Below are 20,005 nucleotides of genomic sequence, written 5' to 3' on the forward strand. Positions count from 1 at the left end.
AATCTCCAAACAGCTGTTCTGCTTGAGACCTTTGGGCACTAATTAAAGATCATAGTTAAAATGCTGAGGTAGAGACCCACAGGAACTAACAAACAGGTGTTTAGTGGGAAATCATTTTGTTTTGTAGTCTTACCTTAAGGCCTCTGTTCCCCTACTTGTCCAGTATGTGAAAGGCTTTGATATCAGGTTGTGTTGAGTGGGAGGACACAGTTGCTACCCACACGCAGACGGATGACAAAGCTGAGCCTGACATCAAGAATGTCCCAATGCGGGGAGCCTACATTTCTAGACTGAGAATAGAATCAAACAAAGGTTTCTTCTTTATATGTCTTCAGCAGGACACAACCAATGTGAAGTTGGCAGCATCCTGTATGGCCAGGAGTAGATTAGCCTTGTATTTGGTGAAATTGTAGCCATAGCACTATAGCTGCTATATTGTCACTTCCTGACAATCCACTTCTGACAACTGTGGGGGATATTACAGTTGAGAGGGGCTACTGTTGAAAAATCTAAGGTTTTAAGAAAAAATAAGGCTACCAAAGACCACATAGATTGTTGTCTTACTCTCCTGTCCTGTTATTGCTTGTGAATTGATGTTACGTGTAGTTTGTGACACCGTCAATGTCACAGACCACCAATTTAATACACTCTTGACCTTTGTGAACATACCTCAAAGGTTCAAACACGTCATTACTCTGTAATCAGCCTATTTCACAATCTTCTCTTCAGTGCATTCCAGATGGACTCAAGAGACCAACGCAATCTAAAACACTGATGACATGACTCACCTAATCATAATGTAGACGCTGAAGACGCTGGAAACCAGTGTTTTCTGAAGTGGGCCCTTAAATTGACCCTCTTCTCCTCATATACGATGGAGTAAACTTCCCTACAGACTTAAAAGAACACACAAATGCACTTACTACCAGGGTGAAACAATGAAACTGTTTTCCTCTCTGTCACGTTTGAAAAATATTAAATATATACCAAAATAAAAGTCAACTCAAGCATACTTAGACATTTGAGCAAGTTCTTGGAAATTTATTTATACAATCTTATGACATTTTGTAAATTAAATGCCACAATGTAATCATATATAGTATCATGTGCACCTGGTTTACACTACAACATAATAATGCTAACCCTAAATTGAGTAGAATTGTAATTAATAGTGACATTGATGTTAGTAATATAATTAACCAGGAATAAATCAATATTCTAAAGAATACAGACATCGATGTAAACAGCATTATCACACAATCAATGTCTCTTTCAGCTGCCTCCACTTCTTGCCGTGAGTAGAAACTCACTATGGATCATACAGTATATATAAAAAAATATTATTTATTCAACAGAAGATCACAAGGTGTGCGTGCATCTTAACAGTGGCTAAGCTCAGATATTTGCTTCTGCTTTCTCAAACATATTTTAAAACAGATTACTGTCTTTAACTGTCTGTATTGGCCATGAAGACTGGAATCAGCCTTCTCATGCGAGACGTATTTTCATTACAGTAACTCTCAGAAATGTGCAGTCTTTAATCCTGTTCCATTGTCCCACGTTGTGCCGGGCTGCTGGATTTTGTCACTGATGGTGGATAGAGTGGAGAGGCTTTCAGGCTGGTCCGGGTCAGGCAGTTGCCACTCGATGAAGATCAAATACATGAAAGTACCTATGACACCTCCGATAGGTGGGGCTACCAGGGGTACCCAAAACCAGTAGTTGTAACACCTGGAGAGCAGACACACAGATTAACATCAGAAAGGCATTCAGATGACAGTTTGTGGGCCATGTGTATGTTTTCCAGCTACTGAGATGTGTTTTTTAAAAACTGCATTCATCAATATTTTGTATATTGACACTGGATGCGTAATGTGAAAGGGATTGCTTATAGTGACAAACCTTTAGAGAAATAACTCTACACAAATAACTCTGTAAATAACACTACAGATCTTGTTGCCTGTTTTAGCTCAATGTTTGTTTCTGTTTCACCGCATTACCAGAGACAGAATCAACTATTTCCAGCTAACAAACTCGGATAAACCCACTCAACAAACAGACAAAATTACAGATTTGATGTTAAATACATTTTTATATTAGCAACAGCTATTTTTCACAGTTAGTGGCAGATGGCTAAAAGGCCAGTGAACATTGGACTTGCACCTGTCAAGTGGCCAGAAAAACCACATAATAGACCTTTTTCACATCAGCCATTTTGACAAGAAATAGTAGGATAATCACAGGTGTTACTAATGATACTAATTAAAGCTCTGTTCCATTTAGTGTAGCAGAGCCTTTGTGTGTCAGCACACTGACTCTGTTTAACCTGAATAGAAACATAAGAATTAGTAACTTTGGTAACACCTGTTTTTACTCTACTATCTCATGTCAAAATGGCTGCTGTGAAGACGGTATATTGGATGATAATGTTGCTCTGTGTCTGCTGTTTGTGAAAGTATACAATTATATCCTAATAGTCTTAAGAACTATGAAAGGCCAGACTATGTCAGGGATGTTTACTTGTCAGCATGTTTTGGAGTTATGTTACCACCTAGTATTAGATTAGATCAAGTACAAAGAGTATTGAACAACTGTGGAACCACAGAAAAGCCATGGCATTATAAGATCATATACAGCGACACGTATCATCCTAAAACAAACACCAGGTCATAATCAGATGTTCAGTAACAAGCTGACACCTCATGTTCCTTTGACCCTGCAGACAGCTCTGACGTCTGATAACCTCTGACATACATGATTTTCTGTCCCTCTTCAAATTATTATAAGAGTTTGAATGAACATTGTAGCTTCATCATTATAAGGCCTTAAACTGTTACTGTTACATAAGAAATGTGCGTTCTTAAGTTATCTTCCTGGAAACTTGTGTGTTTATTGCTGTGCATATTTACTTTATTTCTAAGATAAGATACTTACGTGAAGACCTCTGTGCCCCAGCCTGCCGTCAGCGTAAAGAGGCGTGGCCCCAGGTCCCGAGCAGGATTTATTGCAGCACCACAATTACCTGACATTGACATGGAGATCCCCAGGACGATAACTGCCACTATAGCAGGAATCAGCTTTGAGGGAGCTGGGGTATTCCTCTTTTCCCCCAAACACAGGATGCACAACATCAGCATGCCAGTGCCCACGACCTAAGGAAAGTGTAAATGCGGGAGTTGTGATTTAGATAAAGGGACAAGCTGATAAAGTACTGATTAAAGTTCACACTAATCCTCCCACTGACCTGGTCAAGGAAACTTCTGCCCAAAGTCATGTACTCTGAGGGATATGTGGCAAATATAGATGCTGTCTCATTTGGGCCATATACAGTCAATACTCCTCCACTAAAGTCCATTATAGCATCTGAGACACAAACAGAAGTAATGTAGCAAACAACAAAACAAACAGATTTGCAAATGTGCAAAGTGCCTCCAGAACAACTTTAATACTTTATGGCATACTGTCTCTGAACCCTGGAGGGATTGATGAATGGTGTGCTGATGATGGCTGAGAGAGCTGTACAATAAGTCAGCTCAAAATCACCCATAGGTGTTCTATTGGGTTGACATCTGGTGACTGTGAAAGCTGTAGCTTTTTCTTTTGATTCTCATTTCCATACTCATCAAACCTTTTTTTAGTGACTTCTTATGCCTTTGTGTGCTGCATGTTTTAGATTTCTCCACTCATTTATTCAGATTTCTTCTTTAATTTGTCACACGTCTGTATATCAATGATAAAATGTTTGAAGTGCCAGAAAGACAAACCATAGTAGACCAAGTAGACAAGCCCTGATGCCACGTAAGCCCCCAGCAGTTGGGAGAGGCAGTAGGGAACCAGCCGTCCCCAGGGCACCTGGCCCAACACACAGAAACTCAGAGTCACTGCTGGGTTTAGATGAGCACCTACAGAGAAATAAAAACAATGGAGGGAGAGAACGACAGTAAGGAGAAGGAAGGGAGTAAATAACAGTGAGAGAGATCGGAAGATAATGAAATCTCAGATTATTTGTAGCCATATAGTGTGACAAATAAGAGTAGTTGTCTTCTGGTAGAAATCAGTCAGAGTGAAGACCTTGAAAAGCCTTGCAGAGAGAGCCAGATATTAGTGTAATAAATCTTAAGTGCTCAGTGAATGACTGCATTAATAGAAGTCATAACTCAGAGTGCGGGGCAATAAAGTGAATACTGCTGTTGTATTTTACTGTATGTTAATCTTTCAAGGATGCCAGTTGAGAGTGTGATATTACACTGAGTTAAAAGATCATATCATTGGAAAAGTTTGTGTCCTTTTTAAGGTTGTTGTTTTCTTTTACCTGTGATGCCCTTGGTGAGGTACATAGCTGACATCACGCCCACAGAGAAGGCCATATTGACCGACAGGAACTGGCCTTTAGTCTCTCTGCTTGTTTTTACCTGCGCTGCGGCAGAGCAGCCAAAGAGCTTCATGGTAGATACAGGGGACAGAGAGCGAGAGAAAACCCGAAAAGTCAGGGGAAATAGCAGAAATAATCCTTCCATGGCAAAGAAATACAAACATAAAAGCACTAACTTCAAACAGATACAGGCAAAAAAGCATGTGCACAGTCTGCAATTCCTTATCACTCCCTTGTGATTGACTAATTATTTATAGGTCAAACATATTTATCAGTAATCACAGACAAATTTGAGGTCATTAAAATGTAATTAAGTTCATCTCCTCCCGAACTTTGACATTGTAATGCATCTGTCTTATGTTCTAATTTAAATGGCCATATAACAAACGATCTCTGACTGAACCCCACAGATGGGAGCACAACAAGTAGACACATGTGTTTCATGTATTTATCTAATGGCTTTTACCGACTATTGATCAATCACTTATTGACACTGTTGAATTACGTATTTATTACAGGTTGACATTAAAGAGAGTTATGGTATTATAACAATTAATATAAATGTCAAGGCAATTAAGGTTTTGGCAACAGTAGTTGGGTGTGCTAGTGTTCATTAATGTTTTTACATATCTGACTTTCTCAGAGGAAATAAAATACTGTAAACTGAAAAAAAAGGAATAGAAAAATATCCTCTCCACTCTACATCTTGAGCAAATAATAAACAGGTACATGTTGTAAATCCCAATATCACGTTGATTCTAGGAAGTGGTTCAATAGGACCTAATAAAAGCTGTTTGCACGTGTCTCCAGTAGTGTCAAACGTAAAATGAACATTTAAATAAATAAAAAAGAGCCTCAAACACACACACACACACACACACATATATATATATACAGTATATAATAATTTAGTTTCATTTATGTACTACAAACTTTAAATTCAAGGATTTTTTAAAATTAATAAAATGGTCCTTGAACTTAAGAACATAAGAACATAGACAACATTACTTGTCCATTGTACCCAAAACATGAACATTTTAAAATAATAATAATTAATAAAAATGATCTTTTAAAAATTACATTGCAGATGCAAGGGAAGCTAAATGATAATAAAATAATGTCATTAAAAATTATGGAACTGTTTAAGATTATATTTTGTTATATCACCTCTCATTCTTTCTTTTTGTGTGTTATATATGCATTTATTTCTCACATTAATTTTTATTTTTGAAGGCATTCAAAACTAAAAAAGTTGGATATTGTTAGCACCTTCACAATTAAAAAGCCAACTCAAAGAGTGTCACTTACCAACAAGACAAATGTTCCCAAGAACTCAGCCATGCACTCTCGCACCAGAGCATTTCTCACTCTCAGAGCACGTAGCTTTAACATTGCTGCATTTAAATCCCTCTTTTCACCTCACACTGAACTCTGTCTCTGCTGTCAGACAGACCAGCTGTCGGGCTAACTGTCTGTCCAGGAGCTGATATAGTGGTGGTGTTGGTGAAGGTGTCAGGGCGGATGCCAAAACAAAAAAGTTTTCGGTCACAACTTCCACCTGAGCATCTGAGGACCTGTGCACTGTATCCCACCTTGTCTGCCTTCTCTTTTCTCCACAGTTGGTCAAACACTATTACTTATTGGCTCTTCTCTCTTGGCTTGTCACACCTCCGGATGGGCTGATGCAGAGAGCGTAATGTGCCTCAGCTATTAGAGGTTGTTTATATCTACAGAGGCCATAAAAGCAGTCAGATTATATTGACAGCAATAAACCACAGAACATATATACAACAGAAACATATCTACTACTAACTAACCAGTTACAGATATTTATGACAAATTAACATCTATACTTGTTTTTATCGTCTTCTTGAGTCATTAAGTCATTAAATCATTATGTGAGATACAGCCACAGGTAACACTAACATACTAAACAGAAAAGAAATACACCACATCTAACAGCACTTATCCCATCAGTGCATGTGCACTTTGCAGTGATTTACAATTTGACTACCCGCTTCAAAATACATGCACAGCAGTTGCAAACTTAAAAGCTTTGTCAGATCATTGGTGCTTATTTGACTAAGAAAGGGAGTGTATACAGTTGTTTGTATATACTCTCTATTAGAACTTGTGTACCTCCTTAACATGTTGTGTATAAACCACAAGAATGGCAAAATGGAAGCCTAACACAGTCTGGCTTAAACATGTAGGTTTTGTGAATGGATATTCAAAATTTTAATGTCAAAACTGGTCAATGATCCTTATGGAATTCAAGTCCAAAAAGTTATAGACGGTACATAAATGTATAAAACACTATGACTGGTGTAGTGAAATACTCCTCAGTGACCACGGTAAGTTGGTTGATAGGGAAGCCCTTCTCATCATCAGAGAGCAAGATGTCACCATAACCCCTCTCAGTGAACTCTGGACTCCTAATGGATTATGTAAGCCAAATGATTGCTGTGTAGGTGTAAAGAACCGTATTATTGCTGATAATTATTCAGAGAGGCACATGACTGTTGCATAAAAAAATTCAGTCCTGCATCCTCACAGGTGAATATGCTTTGATTTTGGATATTTCTACTTCTATTCCATCTGAAAACAGACGGTATGCTATACTTCGAGTTTGGAGTTTGGAGTAAAAGTGAAGTGATGACTATCTCTCCATACATAATCCTTGACATGGAGTGTGGAGACTGTAAAAGCTACATCTACAGCAAGTGACAGCTTATCTTATCACATCTACTTTTGAGGAGTATCACTATTTGATAATGTGTAAAAACACAGACACCTTTAACCCAGGGCTTTGAAGTGATAGAAAGTTAATATCACGCTATTTCCCTCTGCTGGACATAAGAATGAGAAGCATCACTTTAAGTTAGGATTTATTAAAAAGCAATATAAACTCTAAATGCAGTTAACTTTTATACATAATATATTACAACATGTTTTCATTCACAGGTGCCACATTACTAGCTTACCAAAATATCTGTTACAAAGGTTTGTTGACTTCATAAATGTTTGTTGACTTCATAAATGTTTGAGCCATCAGTGCTCTTTAATTATGGCTGGTGCAGAAATATCCCAGGCTTTGAGGTAGATGTAATAGATGTAATCTTGTAGATAAAGGGAAGAAAAATACACACTTTTGACCTGGTCTCCAAGATTATATTTCATTTATGGCTTTGTTATACTGAGTATAAAAAAATGTTTTAATGGCATCAGACCAAAATGAGTTCTGCAGACAAAGCTGTCTTTCATGGATGGCTTTTAGTTTCTTGTCCATTATCAGTCACTTAACTTTACTGTGTGCAAAGCACCTCAATAATCCTCATGTTTCCAGATGTTTAAGAGGGCGACGTAGCACCACATCCACAGACCCCGGGGGCAGTTTTCTGATCAAAGTCCAGGCTTCCAGGCGTCTCATCCCCACCATGCTCACACTCCCAATCTCTAGGACCTCATCACCGGGACACACTTTGTCAACAGGACCTCCTGAAGGGAAAAGGTGGAAAGGAAAAATTCAATAAATAGCTTTAATGAACATGTCTGAAAAAGAGAGGTCAATTGAAAGTTGTCATGATGTAAAGGTGATGCAATGTGTGTATGCTATTTAACTATAAAATCTTATTCTAGAGGTTATTCTTAGGTTAAACCTATATGAACAAACCTTTATAGATTTTACTTTAATTGAGAAGAGATAGAAAAGAGACATGTCCACATACATGTGGACACTTTTTCATGGTTTGAGCTCCAAATTAATGAACATCTTAATCGGTAATCTTTCAGACAATTATGTGTTGTTGTTTTTTTAACAACATGACTGTGATCCTGTGCACAAAGTGAGGTCCACAAACATTAGTAAATTAGTTTGAATGGCCTGCAGTGAGACTTGACCAAAATCCCATCCAACACCTTTGGGATGAGTTGAACATCCACAGCAAGCTAGGCCTTATCACCAAATGCACATGCCTGACCTCACTAATACTCTTGAGGCTGAATGGGAGCAGGTTCCAAAATATTGTGGAAAAACTAACAGTGGATGCTGTTATAGCTGTTATATTAATGCTCCCAAATTTGGAATGAGATGTTCAACAATCACACATGAGTTTAAAGTTCAAGTGTCCAGATACTATGTCTGGATGTCTACATGCTTTTGGCCATCCAATGTATTTTGTGTCCACCTCTTTGAGTTCAAATGACCGTTCAAATCTCTGCATTTCTTTATGGAGTCCTGAAATACTGAGCTTCAGTTCTCACCCTGGAAAATCTTCTGTACAGTGAGTGGTCTGTTCTCCAGACTGGAGCCTACACCTCCCTCCAGGCTGAAGCCCAGATCCCTGCTGTTCTTCTCCAAACACACACACACACGCTGACCTGAGACAGTAGCAAAAGCAGAAAACACAGATGAAGTTTTTCAGTTTCAACTGCTGCAGATTTAGGACAGATGTATTTTCAGAACTTTGATAAAGCATGACTTCTCACCTGTCTCTGTGACCTGAGTCTGCGTTGGTCCAGAATTATTTGTCTGTGCTCCACCCTTACAGGCACCACTAATTCCTCCCCTCCTCAGGACCACCACCCCCAAATCCCGAGTCTTTGCTCTTCTCAGGACCCTCAGGGCCTCCCAGTGGGCGTAGTCACACAGTGCAGTGCCATTGATTGACAATACCTGGTCCCCTTCTCTTATGGAGCCTTCCTGGGCTGCGACACCTGAGTGAAACACCTTGTGAACCTGAGAAAACATCGAGAGACAAATGAAGAGCCTGAAGACATTGCATTTAGATACTTTTCAGGAGAAAGCAGGTATTTACTTACAGTGACTGGCTTGCTCTGGTCCACGCCTCCTGCCACACTGAAGCCAAGTCCCACTCCCACCTCCTTATGGAGAACCACAACCTGCACATCGTTATAGTCCTGGAAGATACAAAGAATGACAAAGAAGTTGTAATTACACTCTTGACATTTTTAAAATTTTAAAACACAACTGAGAAGAGGAAATATGTGAAAGAGAGGGAAATTATATGAAGAAAGGTTCCAAGGAATAGTGTATTGTTGGCTGTATGATCCTATTTGCTTGTTTTAAGGAAATCAGTCTTATCTATGTGAAAGAGAGACTGATGACTTTAAATAGTTTCCAAGATGAATCTGAACTTTACAGCTATACAGCTGTTGAATCCAATACATTTTTTTCATTTTTGAATGCACGCATTTGTTTATACATCTGACCATCAGAGGCCATTTTCTGTCTTCTGAGATAATTGAAAGATACTTAAGGTAATCAGGTTAAGATGTTTCTGCTTTGAGTTTGAGAAGTGTGCAGTTTTTTTTACCAACATCATGCTGCAGCCTTTGTACAGTATTTGCCCAATTTTATGATTTGTATTTTTCATGGAACTATTTGGTTTATATTTGGTTTATTATATATGAGAAGACTGGAATTGCAACTGGTAAGCTGTAAAGAACTACTTCTAAAAGAAAACTTTGTTTTAGCAGAACCTTTAGGGTTTTTTCTAGTGTAACAAATAACCTGCATCCTAATCAGTAGCAACATCTACAGTAATCAAATTAATCAATTGCAGTTAAATCATATCCAGATATGTGTTAATGCCAAGCAGAGAAGGGGCCATTAAAATGACCAGTGCAACTGCAGCTCTGGAAAATATTTTGGTTTAAAACCACAGCAAAGCATGTAAACGGTTACTGATGTCCAGTTATTTGTACCTTTAAGTTGCTGTCCCCCAGGCTCCTGACATCGTCCAGCAGCCTGTCAAGCTCCTCACTGGGCAGCACAGACACACAGGACAGGGCTGACATGTCGGAGCTCAGTGAGGCAGACCGTCGGCCTGTAGGTTGCCATTCATCGCTATCATTTTCTGACTCATAGTCAACTCCAGCAAAGTTACACAGATCTGAAAGACTACAAGGAGGAAAGAATTCTGAGGGTAAAAAACAGTCCAATTGTTGGAATAATTCCAGCAACATCAATATGGAAGTATAAACAGTACCCACCTGACACAGAAGCTCCTGCGGTCCGACTGGCTCATGTTACTAGTAATGGTCACAGAGGACTCTCCAGAGTCTGAATCATAGTTTGAATCCTCATCCTTCTGTGTGCTTTCATCATCATCCTCATAATCGTCTTCATCGTCATTCCAGACCTTAATCTTTGTGTTCAAGCCAGCTACCCAAGCATCCATGTCCAACACTGGTTTCTTTCTATATGGAGAGGCTGCATTGACATCTGGAGAGATGAGATCGGGGAGGTTGCCGTGGGATGAAGTGAAGAGGGGACGAGGGAGAGGTGGGGAATCTCGTTCAGGAGTTTCAGCTGCTTGTGTGAAGACAGAAGTGCTTTCAGTTTCACTGTCTGCCCTGTCTGTGGAGGGCTCTGGTTGTGCAGTACGTGAAAGAAACGGTGAGTGGTTTGGAGTGTTTGTTGGAGTCTTGTCTTCATCACTAACAGGTGAAGTAATTATAGACGTTTTCTGCACACCAACAGAAGTGTCACTGGAGTTGGACAGAAATAAGGATGGTGGTCTCTTGCTTGCCTCCTCAAGGCTTACTTTGGAGAAATCTGTCTCGTCAATGTAAAAGCTTTTACACTGTCTTTGTGCTCCTCCATTTAGTGGGATTTCCAGTGTACTCTTCAGTCTGAAATATTTACCAAAATCTTCAACAGAATTGTTACTGCTGGTTGTTTCTTTTCCTTCATTCTCGACCAAGTCATTCCGTTCTCTCTCTTTCCTCTCTGGTCTTAGTCCAACCTCGTCCACTGATAAAGACCTTCCTGACCCCAGCTTCTTTCCTGCCCCTGTTGCTTTATCCTCAGTTTTCTCACCTGCTTTCCCTCCCTCTTTCATTCCCTCCCACTTGTCTCTAACCCCACCTATTGCTTTTGCTGACCCACTCTTTTTCACCCCATAATGAGCCTTGCTGAGTTGTGTTGGCACAGAAAAAGCACGTCTGGGCATCAGGATCTGTCCAGTAGCCAAACCTTGGGATCTCTGTGTCAGAGCCTCAAACTGATTGATCTTATTTTTCACACCGGCTGCAGAGGGGACTGACAACCTCTCTGGGAATTTCTTCCTCTTGATTGTTTTCATTGGGATTGTCTCTAGGTCTGACTCAAACACATCTTCATCAGTGCTGCTACTCTTCAATTCAGATTTTTCTTTTGTTTGTTGTTCATTAGTCTCGCCCTTTCCCTCTGCATCCTTACTTCCACTTGCTCTTCCCTCTCTCAATCTAGATGAACCTCTCAAGCAAATTGATCTCTCTTCTTCTAAGAAAGTGTTTGACTGTGGAGGTGCAGTAATTGCTCTGGCAGCTCTTGCAGATCTTATCTGAGCTGCTACAGTGTACCTGCTCCTTGCTCTATCCAGAGACCTTGTGCCAATTTCCTCTAACCCTTTACTCAAGTGAGCTCCCCCTTCCTCCGAATACCTGCCCTGTCCTTGCCACTGTCTCCTTGACAATCCCTCCATGGTCCTGTTTGTCGCTGGAGAAAGATAACTCTCAGAACCTGAAGTGTCTTTTTGTGTCCAGGTGAATGATTTCCTGCCTTGCACTGGACTGAGTCCTCCTGATGAGAACCGCCTGGGGAAGGTTTCCCCAGCTGCCCGCTCATATGACCTCTGCTGTGGTGAAATGTGGAAGTCTGAGGTTGTTTCTTTGTGATGGGACATTACAGGGGTAGAAACGTCCCTAATTTTGCTGCAGTCCTCTGTTTTAGTAAACCCAGCTGATCCGTAGAGTTTCTCTATCCGCTCCAATATGCTCTGACCTCCTTTGGCCCCAAATGAAGTAGCTGTCCCTCTGAAATCAGATCTAGGCCCAGATTGGGACCTAAACCTGGAGGGGAGAGAATGACCCTTACTGGCACTATCCAAAGTCTGACTCATATGACTCATTGGGCCCCTCTCTCTAAGGTCATTACTTATACCAGCAGAGTTATAGATCTGTATTGAAGACATCACTCTGCTCCTCACGCCTTCCACTTCTGTCCTTCTTTCATCCAAGTCTCCAGCCAGTTTACTGATGTCTCCTCCTCTTTTGGTTGACAACACGGATATGTCAGCCCTTTTGCCCCGATCAGGGCTTCTTTCGCCTGCTCTCCAATCTAAACTCCTACTTCTACTTGGCAGGTTGTATCTCCTTGAATCTGTCCTGCCACGGTTTTCATATGCAGGGTTACAGCTTCCACTTCTGTCAGTGCTAAACTCTGTGATTTTTTTGTCTGCCAAGCCATTCTGGTTCAGCTTGGTACACATTATATGGCCTGGTGTTTCCTTCTCTTCATACTGACCTTTGACACTGCTGCGACTCCCAGTCCTGGCTTGATAACCAGTGACTGTGTGATCCTCCTCCTTATTTGTATCATTTGTGCCACTGTACCTCCGGTACCTCTCTCTTTCTCCAGCTTCTTCAGTACCCTCCCTCTGCTCCTCTAAAAAGCCTCTGGGTTTTCTAACACCTGGCCTGCGAGTGAGATTGTAGGAGGGAGAGTTAGCTGAGCGGACAGTGAAGCGTGCTCCTGCCCTCTGCTTGTTGTACTCACTCGTTGGAGTAGGGAGCAAGGACAAGTCCATTGTCTGAGAGTAAACAAAGTTAATGACCACCTGTCAAGTGCCAAATCCCAAAAAGAGAACGGAAGAGTGAACTTGATATTTAAGCGATTCCAAGCAACTGTCCTTTAGACTGCAATCTGGAAGCAGTCTGTGTGAACGCTGCAAGTGTGTAAAAGTGAAACAGGGGCACAATTAGAGCCCTCTAATTAGTTCCTTGCACAAGTCCTGCATTCAAAAGTTTGATTAGTCTGTGATGCTCTTGATGATTTTCTGTTTTTTGGTCAAGAGATAACTTCTCTGGGCTCTTCTCCTTTATTTCTTGTCGTTCTGTCCCTTGGAGTCTTCAGTTCCACAGCACAGCTTCAGCGAACAGCTCCCATTGCCTGCCAAGAATAAAAAAAAAAAAACTTCCATCCTTAAAACGGACCCGGCTGGAATGTTGTGATATGTGGATTGTGGTCTCTCTGGCTCCTCGAAATGGTCAAACAGAACCATAGAGTGGTTGAGGACAGTGAAAACAGTTTGTTAGAGAGAAGCATAAAGTGGACAGTGAATGGAGAAGATATGAAAACGATAAGAGGAAAACAATAGTCTGAAAGACAGATCGTGAGAGCCAGAGAACCAGCAACACTACAGTACACTTCAAAGTTATGTCAGTTATGTTATTTTGAAAAACGTCCCAGCCCTCCTCACATTGACTCAATGAGCCCATTCACAGAACAGTGAGATTCTAGATAGTGTACTCTGTTGTTCACACATATCATAATGGCTGTTTACACAAGCAACATACTCATGACTACCTGTCAGCGTCAGCTAAACCTGAACCAAAAACTGGAAAAACTCACCTAACAGCAATCCACTCTGCAAAAACAATGTATTAAAGAGTCACAATCAGTCTCTGTGCGGCACGTATCGGTCTCATTGTGTCAAAGAAAGACAATAACTGACTGACACCTTGTAACAGTGAATTTCTGGTGAAATGATCAGATAAGACGGACAGATGAGGACAAAGTCACTTTGATTTAAATAAAGCCTGCTGAGAGAAAGATAGCATGACTGATGGACAATGGCTCATCAGGGATATCTGAGTTCACAGCTACACACAACAGGCATTGTTTGTAAGGCAGTGAAACCAATCATCGATCATTAATCAAGTCATTAGGATCCAATCATCTCAATTGACATTAAATACAAATACAAACACAGTAAGCTCTTGATTTACTCCACGTAATGAAAACAGGATAAGGGAATAAGATAAGCACTGCCTGTATAATTATATGAAGCATTTTATGAAGTCCAGCTCTGGGAAACTCTCCACTGCAGGTGAGTCTGAGTGTCGGTTTACAGAAACACCTGTTCTGCTAGGTCACAAAGCCTCCCATCTGGGTAACCGGGGCAACACTGCACAGTTTACTTTAAACTACGATTGAGCAGCAAGAAAGACAAACAAATACACACATTTACTCGCTCACATAATTACAAACTAGCTTATTATTTAGGTTATTCACTTATATAATGCACCTTACCTTTTCTAAGTGTGACTTCTGTACTAGACCGCTGTGTTGACACTGGTTTATAATGAAGGCAGCGCTCTGCAATGACATCAGCTCCTAACTCCTCTCTCTCTCTCTCTCCTTCTCGCTCTCTCTCTCTCTCACTCTGTCTTCCTCTCTTACCATCAGCTTTGCATGATGGACTGCGTACAGTACGTACACAAACCTGCCACACTGGTTTGTCCTCTACTCCTCTCTCTTTATCTCTCTCTCTCTCTCTCTCTGTGTCAGTCTCTCTTTTTCTCTCCTCCCCCTCCCATTGTTGTTTTCTCCCTCTTTTCCTCTTCTCACAGGGTAGCATTCCTGACTACAGTTCAATGTGTCACCCACTAAAGGGCTCAACAAGGAGTGCACACACCAGCATTTCATAGCTCAAGGGAGAAGAAATACAATTCAGGTAATGGTGTGAAAGAATGACATTTTATCAACACAGGCTTATAGTATCACTCCACCTCAGGCAATCCTGAATCTAATCATCCAGGCTGAGCAGGTATCAAAATACATAATAACAGAGCACCTTTAATTGGGACCAGAGACCACAAAGAGCTCATGTAGACCTATTAATACCAGCAGGGATAAATATTGTTAAAAGTACACCTCTTGTATGACATATGTTCAACAAAACAGAGCTCCATTGCAGACACACATTTTGAGAATCTGTGGGACTGTAATGTCGACTGAAGGAGAAAAGTATCTGAGATTGCTGAGAAGTTTTATCCACACAAAAGAAGAAGTATTGTTTGTGGAAACTGGATTCTGCAGAGTGGGAAGGTGAACAAACAGCCTTTGAATCATAGATGTATGAGGACCAGCAAGCAGACCGAGATATATAAAATAAAATAAACCCAGCAGTACTTACAGTTTTGGAAGACAAGTAGAGCCTCATATTCTTACTGCTTCTTTTTGTGTGCACCTGCAACTGTTGAGACAGAGGAAATTGTGGTTACCAAATCATCGTGTTGCAAAGCAACAGGGGATGTCCTTATGTCTCTCAGTGACTGTCAGAAGTCAGAAGAGCCTGAGTCAGAAACAGGCCAAGATCTTAGGATCCTGATGATCCAATCAATGATTAGCCGTACAGACTGGGCTGGTAGGTCGCATGGTCTTCTCAGGACAGAGATAAGTCTGTGAGTAGGGGTAAATAGTTCCAGTGCAACTCCACAAACACCCACCCTTGTTCCTGACAGAAGAATGGCACACAGTGTCTCTGCACGATGGATGCAAATCACTCTCTTGCTCACACAGACATGCTGGTTCTTTAAATTCATTCTTTAGGGTGTAGGATACAGCAGAAGAGTTGTGAGAAAGGGCAGATTACAGTATTTAATCAGTAGGCCACGGTGGATATAAATAGTCTACAGGCAATTCAGTGTCAAGCAACACAAAAATAAACAGCAAGAATTGGAAAATTGGAGAATTTAGCAATTTAATAGTCTAAAAGTAGGTAGTCAGCCTTATAAAACAGTGGTTACTGGACAATCAAATATGCTGTCATAATCTGGAGTTTACTATCTGTGCTTATGTGTGATTTTGTCTGGGCTCATATGGTTATGTCACTGTTGTAGCTACTATTAGTCTGTGCTTATGTGCTTTTGTATGTTTTTATATACCATCAGGGGCAGATGAAAATGAACCTGAATCTGGCACATGGTACACGATGGACTTAGTTGCTCATGTTAATTAATGTGCATTGTCCCTCCTTAAACAAACAAACAAACAAATGACAGTATTCACTGGCCTCTATTGTTTTCTGTCAGTGCAGCGTTTCCTCATTGTTGTTTGTTGATTTGTTTGTTTGTTTGTTTGTTGGGGGGGTCGTTGTGAAGACATTTTCAACAGCAGATGGCAGAAAAGGACAGAGTAACGTCAGACCTGACGTCACCCCGGGCTTTACTGGTCACATGACTACCGCGGAAGTCAACAAACCAGGCAGCGAAATGAAGCAACCAAAAGCACTTCACTTTATTCTAGTTCCCTGTTGTTTTATGTCTTCCGTTTAACGCTAGCTTCGTGTTTTGTTTTGTTTTTAAAACGACCTCTTAAATGAAACTGTGTGCCTTTCAAAGGTCAACTGTCGGACGTACGTTGAATCGTCATTTAGCAGTTTTTGTTAGTGAGTTTGGTGAAAACGCTCAGATTTACAATGCGGAGTGACTCTCTTCTCTCAAGCATCAATGTGGTGCTTGTTATGGCCTATGGAAGTCTGGTGAGTCCGGTTCACTTTGTGACTGTGTGACATGTATGTACACACTCATTTGTAAATGTCAAGATGTGAAATAAACAGAAACACAGTATTTTTTTAACTGCTTTGGGTTCATTTTTCGCTATGTGTCAATTTGCAAAACTTATTGTTTTAACGCGCCAATTTGGCTAAATTCTTACCATTAAACACAAAATGCTGTACTTACTTACATAACGCAGAACACCATAAATGCTCAGTCATTACAACACACACCCCTCATATAGAAACACCTCCTCTTATTTAAACAACTTAACCCAGGTGGTCATCATCACAACACAGCTGCTGAGCGCTTCACCGCCACTCTTATACATTTACCTCATTTCATTTTATTTTCTAAGTGTTGGAGTGATTATTATTATTGCTGTTAACTAATAGATGATTTAAAAATCTTTGGAGGATTCAGTTGATCAAATGTAAAAGGATGAACTTCTCTGTAATTTGCACTTTTTCCATGTTATATACTAGCTCACAAACTTTTATGTGAAGAAGTTTAAAAGATTAAATTTGGAAGATTAACTGCTGAAAGCATTTTTCACTTGTTTCTCGTGTCCCTAGAATGAATTGATGTAGAAATTAAAACCTGTATGGTGGTGACAGGTGAGCCCTGTTTTAAGATTTTAGAAACGGAAACCCAACAACTAAATAATACAAAAGACATTTAACATACAATTGTTTGTAGTAAGTTGAATAGGATTTTTTATCCTCTATCCTAATACATATTTGCTCCTTTATTGTGTATTTAGTTTTATTATTTGGTTCTTTACCATCCACTGGCATCCTGTTAACTATGCAAGCTCTAAAAAACATCTTTAAACTGGTGGAGGCTAACCCTTGTTGTTGTCTAGGTGTTTGTTTTGCTGTTCATCTTTGTCAAAAGACAAATTATGCGATTTGCCATGAAGTCTCGGAGAGGACCACATGTTCCCCTTGGTCACAATGCTCCTAAGGTAACACACACACACACACAACACCACACACATCACAACATCACACACACACACCACAACACACACACACATTAAGAAACAACAAGTGTTGAATCCCTGTACAGGAGTTTTGTGATTAACTGGGATATACAGCCCGGTGTTTCTTTTTTCTCTCGTGTGTTGTGTGTGTGTGTGTGCTGTTAGTGAAGCTGAGACAAGAAATTGAAGCCAAACTGTGCATGGTTCAGAAAATCCACTTTGAACCACGTCTGCTGTCTCCAGATGATGACCGGCTGAAGCAGTCTGGTTAGAGGAGCACACACACACACACACACACACACACACACACACACACACCAATCCTGAAACCACATAAGTAGTTATTATTCCATTCCAGTGAAGAAGAAGAATGTGTGTGTGTGTGTGTGTGTGTGTGTGTGTGTGTTTTGCAGGTTCTTATGACTACCTGTACAGGATGAGAGCACTGGATGCCATTAGAGACACCGGTAAGCTTTTGTTTGCTGTCACTGATCTTATTTTGGTTTTGTTGTCATGACAGACTATGAATCGCTCCCCACTCTTACAATACCACCTCTACTTTCGTCAATAGATCTCCCTTTCCGTGAACTGGGTGGGACGTCCACCGCTGTGACGGGTAAAAGACTTCGGACCTGGCTTCTACAGCTACGAAATTCCCACTGCATGTTCCGAGACAGCCTAAGCTCCCTCATTGACACAGTGCTGGACGGGTACAATAAGGCACGGCACGGGGCAGAGGTCAGTTTCTCTGTGCTCTGTGTGGGTTTGTGTGCCAGAGAACACATCACGACAGTACTGTGATATTGAGCTACGCCGTCCCTTGTCTAAATTAATGACAAGAAAATTGTCATTTATTCATATAGTTTCTTTAGGCTAGCATCAGCATGATTATTGCTTTAACCGTACAGCCCATCCTGTTGTGTTCCGTATATTGCGATTGCATGAAAAACTGACAAAGATGTACTTCCTCCCATTTACAGGAGAAATATACAGCAGTGTGTGAAGATTACAATCTGAAGTACGTAAAGTATGCCTCTACTGATGTCTTGTCTTTGGCTCTTGTTTTTGTCTGTAGGCTTTTGGTGAAGCAGAATTTTTGAAATACCAGGAAGCTCTAACTGAACTGGCCTCTGTGTGAGTAAACACAGCCTTTCCTCACAGTGTTCCCTTACAGCTTAGCTTTTATGCTAATCCCGTCACGGAATTTTAATTACGCATTGGGAACAATCTGTTTCTCCCTTCGTTGTTTTGTAGCGTCAAGGCCCAAAGCAGCAGCGGCAGCTCTCCGAGCCAGTACCACCAGTCTGCAGCCAAAGACCTGACCAGCACCACAGAGCCAGCAAGCTCCTCATCCTCCCCCACCCAAACCACCTACCTCACGTCTTCAATGCAGCAGCGCAGCAAGCGGCCCAGACACTTCCTGGAGCTGAAGAACTTCAAAGACAACTACAACACTCTGGACAGTTCGTTCTGAAAAATCGGTGACACCCGTCCTAAAAGAAAGGTCAAGGACAAGGTAGTGCTGCCAGTGATTAAAGTGCCTATGGACAGTTTAGAGTGAAGTTATAAAAACACTGCCCTCATATACTAACATGTATCGGCTGGTTTACAGTGAATTGCATATCAGACTACTGGCACAGTGCTTTTTACCTAAGTGTAGCTTATGCATATATCCTGTATTAATGCATGTATGAGTGCTATGGTTGGGTCGAAAAATGGCTATAATAAGTGATAGTAAGTAGGGTTGATTTGACCAAAACAAAACCGGAGCTAAGGGGCTATGCAATGGCATAAGACAATCAGTATTTATTGCACAATGTAAAGGCCTATGCAGACTTGTTACAAATACTGTATTTAAACATGCTAATAGTTAACCAGTATTAATGGTTGCCTCACACTGAAACACACTGTTTATGTCACTAATGTTTACGTTTGTGTGTTTGTTTTTTTAGCCTTAAATCTTCGTTTTACAGAAGCCATACTTGATTTAATGAATTTTTGATTTTGCTTTTTTGATTTAATCAATTCTTTCAGTGCAATGTAATTTAACAGTATTTCAGTGCATTAATGCATTCTGAATTTGAGGTATTGCATCAGGGGAAGTCTTTTTTTGGCCCTCAGATGTGCAAACTGTGTTTCATTTGGTATTCAGGATTCCCAGGGAGGCATTTTTTTTGCCTGAATAATTTTTTTTCTGTGGTGCTTATTGTACAAGTTGCCATCCAAATAAAACAGTGACGGTCTAAATATTTGTTGTGTTCTTCTTTGATGGGGCCAGAACAGTGCAGCAATTGCTAGTG

At 40.5% G+C, this 20,005-nt stretch overlaps 3 protein-coding genes across 4 annotated transcripts; 1 reads left to right on the forward strand and 2 right to left on the reverse strand.

Annotated features, from left to right (window-relative positions):
* Window positions 1-1,520: 1,520 nt before the first annotated feature.
* On the reverse strand, window positions 1,521-5,764 carry aqp10a (aquaporin 10a). Its single transcript, XM_035672176.1, has 6 exons — window positions 5,681-5,764; window positions 4,313-4,439; window positions 3,765-3,902; window positions 3,245-3,363; window positions 2,935-3,152; window positions 1,521-1,731 (listed from the first exon to the last, which is right to left on the reverse strand). The coding sequence occupies exons 1-6, from the start codon at window positions 5,762-5,764 to the stop codon at window positions 1,521-1,523; spliced, it is 897 nt and encodes a 298-aa protein (XP_035528069.1).
* A 1,483-nt stretch (window positions 5,765-7,247) lies between these two features.
* On the reverse strand, window positions 7,248-15,631 carry si:dkey-92i15.4. Of its 2 annotated transcripts, none has more exons than XM_035672748.1 (7): window positions 15,358-15,631; window positions 10,388-13,328; window positions 10,100-10,295; window positions 9,194-9,292; window positions 8,861-9,110; window positions 8,636-8,752; window positions 7,248-7,870 (listed from the first exon to the last, which is right to left on the reverse strand). In XM_035672748.1, exons 2-7 carry the CDS (start codon window positions 12,964-12,966, stop codon window positions 7,707-7,709), a joined length of 3,405 nt encoding a protein of 1,134 aa, XP_035528641.1. In that variant the 5' UTR covers window positions 12,967-13,328; window positions 15,358-15,631; the 3' UTR covers window positions 7,248-7,706. The 2 variants fall into 2 exon arrangements, with proteins under 2 accessions (XP_035528641.1, XP_035528643.1); XM_035672750.1 differs by lacking the exon at window positions 15,358-15,631 and adding an exon at window positions 14,472-14,888.
* Window positions 15,632-16,415: 784 nt separating this feature from the next.
* cunh1orf43 (chromosome unknown C1orf43 homolog) lies at window positions 16,416-19,952 on the forward strand. Its single transcript, XM_035672751.1, has 7 exons — window positions 16,416-16,704; window positions 17,586-17,688; window positions 17,874-17,972; window positions 18,119-18,172; window positions 18,277-18,443; window positions 18,781-18,839; window positions 18,960-19,952. Exons 1-7 carry the CDS (start codon window positions 16,642-16,644, stop codon window positions 19,177-19,179), a joined length of 765 nt encoding a protein of 254 aa, XP_035528644.1. The 5' UTR covers window positions 16,416-16,641; the 3' UTR covers window positions 19,180-19,952.
* Window positions 19,953-20,005: the final 53 nt, after the last annotated feature.

The sequence above is a fragment of the Morone saxatilis genome, unplaced genomic scaffold (genome assembly GCF_004916995.1).
Source record: "Morone saxatilis isolate NCDOM2014 unplaced genomic scaffold, NCSU_SB_2.0 Contig24, whole genome shotgun sequence".
Taxonomy (NCBI): domain Eukaryota; kingdom Metazoa; phylum Chordata; class Actinopteri; family Moronidae; genus Morone; species Morone saxatilis.

Excerpts from the sequence above, each read along its gene's own strand:
- aqp10a (XM_035672176.1), bottom strand. The coding sequence starts at position 5,764 with ATGTTAAAGCTACGTGCTCTGAGAGTGAGAAATGCTCTGGTGCGAGAG. Across the intron at positions 4,440-5,680 it reads TGGGAACATTTGTCTTGTTG|CTCTTTGGCTGCTCTGCCGC; the intron begins GTAAGTGACACT and ends TCTACCATGAAG. Across the intron at positions 3,364-3,764 it reads TGTCTACTTGGTCTACTATG|ATGCTATAATGGACTTTAGT; the intron begins GTTTGTCTTTCT and ends TTTGTGTCTCAG.
- cunh1orf43 (XM_035672751.1), top strand. The coding sequence starts at position 16,642 with ATGCGGAGTGACTCTCTTCTCTCAAGCATCAATGTGGTGCTTGTTATG. Across the intron at positions 17,973-18,118 it reads TGACCGGCTGAAGCAGTCTG|GTTCTTATGACTACCTGTAC; the intron begins GTTAGAGGAGCA and ends TGTGTTTTGCAG. Across the intron at positions 18,444-18,780 it reads AGGCACGGCACGGGGCAGAG|GCTTTTGGTGAAGCAGAATT; the intron begins GTCAGTTTCTCT and ends TTTTGTCTGTAG.
- si:dkey-92i15.4 (XM_035672748.1), bottom strand. The coding sequence starts at position 12,966 with ATGGACTTGTCCTTGCTCCCTACTCCAACGAGTGAGTACAACAAGCAG. Across the intron at positions 9,293-10,099 it reads TGGGGGACAGCAACTTAAAG|GACTATAACGATGTGCAGGT; the intron begins GTACAAATAACT and ends TGTATCTTCCAG. Across the intron at positions 9,111-9,193 it reads ACCAGAGCAAGCCAGTCACT|GTTCACAAGGTGTTTCACTC; the intron begins GTAAGTAAATAC and ends ATGTTTTCTCAG.